At 35.0% G+C, this 5299-nt stretch overlaps 1 protein-coding gene across 1 annotated transcript; it reads left to right on the forward strand.

Moving 5' to 3' along the window:
• The first annotated feature begins 818 nt into the window (after positions 1-818).
• LOC124843453 (WRKY transcription factor 22-like) lies at positions 819-2598 on the forward strand. The gene is made up of 3 exons (XM_088102344.1): positions 819-1343; positions 1500-1610; positions 1918-2598. Exons 1-3 carry the CDS (start codon positions 829-831, stop codon positions 2366-2368), a joined length of 1077 nt encoding a protein of 358 aa, XP_087958470.1. The 5' UTR covers positions 819-828; the 3' UTR covers positions 2369-2598.
• Positions 2599-5299: the final 2701 nt, after the last annotated feature.

Consider the following 5299-nt stretch of genomic DNA (forward strand, 5'->3'; position numbering starts at 1 on the left):
ATTTTTGTTTCTCTTCCTTTCCTTCTATGTGTTTTTTCACTTTCATCTCAAGAAGTTTTTACTACAATTTTGTCCTGTGTGAGCTGGCAACAGCATTCATATTTAATTATTTGTCTGCATATGAATTACTTTCAGTCACAGTCCCAAAGAGAAGAGATGCGTGCGGAACTGTGATTCTTTGCCATAATCCAAACCTAAAAGTCTCACCACTACCTTTGACATTTTAAAATGTCAACCCAAGTAAATCAAAAACTGCTTCCATAATAAAACAGTAATATAACAAAAGAAGAAGAGAAAAAAAGAAACACAAATCAGAAAGCACTTGAGAACCATCATACTTGGACATAGATACCAAATTCCTCATCTATTATCTCTCTTTGAAATATATAGTTACCAGTTATTTTGTTTGACTATAATATTTTTTTTAAATGATGTTAATTAATAATCTTCTAACAATCAATTGTATGTATTAACTCACTTCTTCTTTGTTACAATAAATATTTACATTAATATGTTTTTTCTTATATAAAGTCCTAAATTAAAGAAAAACACTAACATGATGTTTTTTAAATTTGGAAAGAGATAAGGACTTATTTGTTGGGTAATGATACTTGAACAACCATTTTTGACAATATTTAGACACGCGCACACGTATCAAAATCTGAGTGGTCTATTTTCATTTAATTTTTCCAATTAGACCACTCAGATTTTGGCACGTGTGCGCGTGTCTAAATGTTGTCAAAAATGGTTGTTCAAGAAACATTTTGCTTATATGTTTGTGAGTAGACTTTTGTTCAATGTCCACTTTCTCTTACTATCTATATATACATGTCTTTTCCTACTTATGGCATCTTATCTTTTTCTCCCTCAAACAAAAGTCAGCGCCTTTTTTTTTTCTTTGTCCTCTCTCAGTACCAGACTTTTTCAGACCTTGTCTTTACTGTTATGGAACCAGATTGGGATCTCCACGCCGTAGTCAGAAGCTGCACCACTACTTCCTCCGCCGCCGCCGCCACCACAACCGTATCCACCACCTCATCTGATTTTGGGGCTTCTGTCCCACCTTCTACTTCCCGCAGCTTCTTCTCTGTTTACAACCCTGCTGTACAAGGAGGTCAAGTTGTGTCTCCTTTGGAGAACCCCTATGGAGCAAGGCCTTCCATTGAAGAGCTTCACGAGCTTTGCAAGCCTTTCTTCATCAAACCACAGCCTCACACCTTCCAACCTTCTTCTCCTCTTTCTTCCTTTTCTTATTCATCAGTGTCCAAATCACCTTGTAGCCAGCAAGAACAGAAGCAGCCTCCCCAACCAGGTTCTGCCTCCACCCCAAAACAGAAAAGAAGGTTAATATGCCCTTTTTCTTCCTTTTTATAATTCATGGAATGGGAATTAGATTCTCCAATCCAGAAAGATTTTGAATTTATTTAGCTCTTAAAAACCATGTCTTTGTGGTTCATTCATGACTTTGTCTGAAATGCATGTTTTTTTTTCAACCACAGGAAGAATCAGGTTAAGAAGGTTTGTGATGTGGCAGCTGGGAATCTCTCCTCAGACATATGGGCATGGAGGAAATATGGACAGAAACCCATCAAAGGGTCACCATATCCAAGGTTTACCTAAAAAAAATTTCGTCTTTTTTAACAATAAAAGTTTAATGGAGTAGTTAATTCCTAGTCTAAAATAAGAAAAAGTTTTAAACTCAAACAAAACTCACAAATACAATTATATTTTCTTTATCTCATAGATATGAATGGAAACTTGTGTGTACAATTTTTAAGAAGCCAGACTTTGACTTGTTACACTTTACCAAGTCTTTGTTGTTAGATTTTGCCTTTTTTTTTTAAAAGAAAGCCAAAAGGGGTTAAAGTTATGAACTTAAAAGAACCAACGAGACATTTTTTGTTGTGTGATTTACAGGGGATATTACCGATGTAGCAGCTCAAAAGGATGTTTAGCCAGAAAACAGGTGGAGAGGAACAAATCGGACCCAACAATGTTCATAGTGACATACACTGGTGAACACGACCACCCTGCTCCTACTCATAAAAGCTCCCTTGCTGGCTCCACTCGCTACAAACCTCAGACTGGTGGAGACACAACCACCACAAAACCTGTTTCTCCAGCGACCTCATCAGAGGTGGCACAACACAGTACAAAGTCAGAGTGCATAGAAGAGGAGTTGGAAGATCTGATGAAAGATGATGAAGAAGCAAATGAATTTGACTCAACAGAAACAGTGGTATCAGATGATTTCTTTGAAGGGTTAGAGGAACTGACAGGGTCTGCCATTGACCCCTTTACAGCTACTAGTAGCATTGATCGGTGGTCACTGGCCAATAATGCTACCACTGCCGCTGGTGGTAGCTGAGTCACTCTTTTCATTGTAGAGAATAGCAACTTTTTTCTTTGAGGGGTAGAGGAACAGGTTGGTGCATTTTGGAGGAATCTTAACTAACAATTGCTTTGTGAAAGGGAGAAAAGTTCTTCCAAAGTATATAGTGAAAGTGTAGATTAGGCATTCATAAAATTTGTTAAAGTTGGTGATTCTTAGCCATACCTCTCTTAATTTGAAATCAATTTGTTTCCATAGCTTTTTTATTTTTGTGTCCAAGTAATTTGATTAAGTTGGTAATTGGTTATGATAAATATGGTAGCACTTTTGCATTGACTTTTCCTCCCAATGATGAGTATTGTGTGACTATGATATAAAAGGTCCATAATTGTTGGGTAGTTATTCCTACTGAGGTACGCTCAACCACAAAAACCTTATGGGAAATATAAAACTATTCTTTACGCGGTTTTTAAAGTATCATTATTTTTAGTATATAAAAAAATTTTATTATTAGATTTTATGAATGAAGAATGATATTTGCTAAATATAGATTAATGCAACGTTATAAAATCCTTTAGTTGTTTAAAATATACGTATAATTTCGTTAGATTATTAGAATGTATAAAAGAATCGTGTTATCAGAAGGTAGTTATATATATGTTCTAGACCTCATTTGATCCAAAATCTAATAATTATATATATATATATATATATATATATATGTCAGAACCATTAAATTCAGCTTTTAGTGGAATCCAAGTGTAGTACGAATGTTCAGAAAATTCAGAAAGTGAAAAACAGATGTGTGCATCTGGTTGGTCGATCGGTTTTTTACGGTAGTATATAAGCAAAATTTTCAAACGTTGAGCCACTTTTGCATGCACCTCTTCTTTCCAGAATTCAGAGTTTTCTCCTCCTTCTCTCTACAATCCTCCTTCTTCTCTCTAAAAATCCTCATTTTATCCTTCTCCTGATAATCATCTAGGTTGTGTGTGAGTTCTTCCTTGGTGGCAAGAAATTCTTTTCCATCAATTTAGTTGTTGTGTGAAGTGGGTAAGTAAACTCATTCGTTCTTTTTAAGTTTTTGTAATTTCTGATACATGTTAAGCTTGCATGTGTTCTTCATCTATCTTTTTATGAACCTGTTTCTGTTTTAATCCTCTGGTTGGTCCCATTTCACCGATCGGAATTGTAGTAGGTCGCTTTAGAAGTGGTTGCTGGTTAGTTAAAGTTGTGGAAGCTTAGGAAGTGTCTCGTTTATTCAAGGTAAGGGAAGCTAGTGATTTAATTATATTTTTCTGTGTTTGAAGTTGATGTGTGAACGTTTGTATGTATGAATGATGGTATGTTTGATTGAATTGTATTCAAATTTTGTGTTTGGCTGAGACATGTGAACTGGATTGGAATTCCTATTGTAGAACGTTCGGTCAGTCTCGGTGGGAGAAGAGAGTGTGTGAAAAGGTGAGTAGTGAGCAGTGTGTAATAGGTTCAATGGAATGGGTTTAAAATAACTTAGAAATCACGTTTGGAGGGTTAGAGATTAAGGAAAATATCTTATTTTGGTTTAAAAATTGTTATTCAAAGATTTGTTCTGTTGACCATTTGGCAGTGTTATGTACTCAGTCATTAACTGGGTTCGGTCTATTAGCATTATTATCTATTTAGGACTTTTTGGTCTAATCGCAGTGTTCTAATATTAAACTAGTGTTCGATCTAGATAGAGTATCCAATAACCTCTAAGTACTTGGTTTAGTATAATATTTGGTATAAGTTTTAAGAATTTCAGTGTAAGTTATGAGTGTTGGTTTAAACTCTTTGGGTTGAGCTAAGTGCCTAGTAGTTGGTCTCTATGGTGGTCGGTCAATAATAGCGTTCGGTCAGTTTCTTCTATTTTGTCTGTTATGAACCGTTCGGTTCTCTCGGTTGGGTAGTGTGAAGGTGTTCGGTCTCCAATGTTCACATGTTTTCTCTTTATTATGTGAAAATTTAATTGATGAATGATTGTGTAAGTTAAGAATTGAAGATTTATATTTTCAAATATTGTGGAAGAGAATTCCAAGGAGGAATGTCTCATGGATGATTGTGGAATTGTAAAGTATGAATATGGATATGCTAAGCTGGCGTTCATCCTGATATTCTGTGAGTTACTTATTCTCAAGTAGAGAGGAGTAACTCATGGGTGAGAATGGCAGGAGGTCCTACCGCCTCAAGGTGCCGAGGTAGGTAATATGGGATTAACCTTGGGTAGTACCTTGATTGGTGTCAACTGTTACACTACCACAAGTGCAAGGACGACTGTAGCTACATATTCATACAATCCGGATGGTCAAGTCATAGTGTTCGATTTATATATATTTATATGAATGATGATGTTTTGGTTGTATGTGATGAATTGTATTCATTATTGTATGATGTACCATTCGATTTCATATATATTGAACTTGCATGAAATGCATATATGTGTTTATAATTAAATTACAATAGCTTACCTTATTTTCTTGTTTTGTCTTGTCGTGTCCGTTCAATTTTGTTTTCCCTTGCGATGACCATCATGTGGATGTGAGCAGAAGGTGACGAGTGTTCGGTGGAGCAAGTGTTGGAAGGCGAAGATCTTGTCGCTTAAGTTATGACCGTTCGGTCATCTGTTGTGTATAATTTTGAATTGGATCGTTCGTTTAATATATTTAGTATTCCTTTTGCAAATCAATCGGTTTATACAGTGTGTTGTATCACCGTTCGGTTTATTCCTATGTTTTGTATCAAACTTATGATATTCTGTAAAGTTTTTAGTTTTATGGTTTTTTTTCGATAACTGTAATGGTTAAACACTTTACTAACTCTTATGAACTGATCTATCATATTATTATATGTGATTAATCTATGATATAATATTATGCTATATTTTGAGGATGTTACAAAATATATATACATACTTATATATATATATATATACACTAGTTTTTAACA

This window comes from Vigna umbellata, chromosome 11 (assembly GCF_029865625.1).
Source record: "Vigna umbellata cultivar VRB3 chromosome 11, Vumbellata_1.0, whole genome shotgun sequence".
In the NCBI taxonomy this organism is placed as follows: Eukaryota; Viridiplantae; Streptophyta; class Magnoliopsida; order Fabales; family Fabaceae; genus Vigna; species Vigna umbellata.

Bases quoted from the DNA above. Each gene is read 5' to 3' on its own strand.
- LOC124843453 (XM_088102344.1), top strand. From the start codon at position 829: ATGTCTTTTCCTACTTATGGCATCTTATCTTTTTCTCCCTCAAACAAA. The intron at 1,344-1,499 runs GTTAATATGCCC...TTTCAACCACAG, and splicing joins ACCCCAAAACAGAAAAGAAG to GAAGAATCAGGTTAAGAAGG. The intron at 1,611-1,917 runs GTTTACCTAAAA...TGTGATTTACAG, and splicing joins AAAGGGTCACCATATCCAAG to GGGATATTACCGATGTAGCA.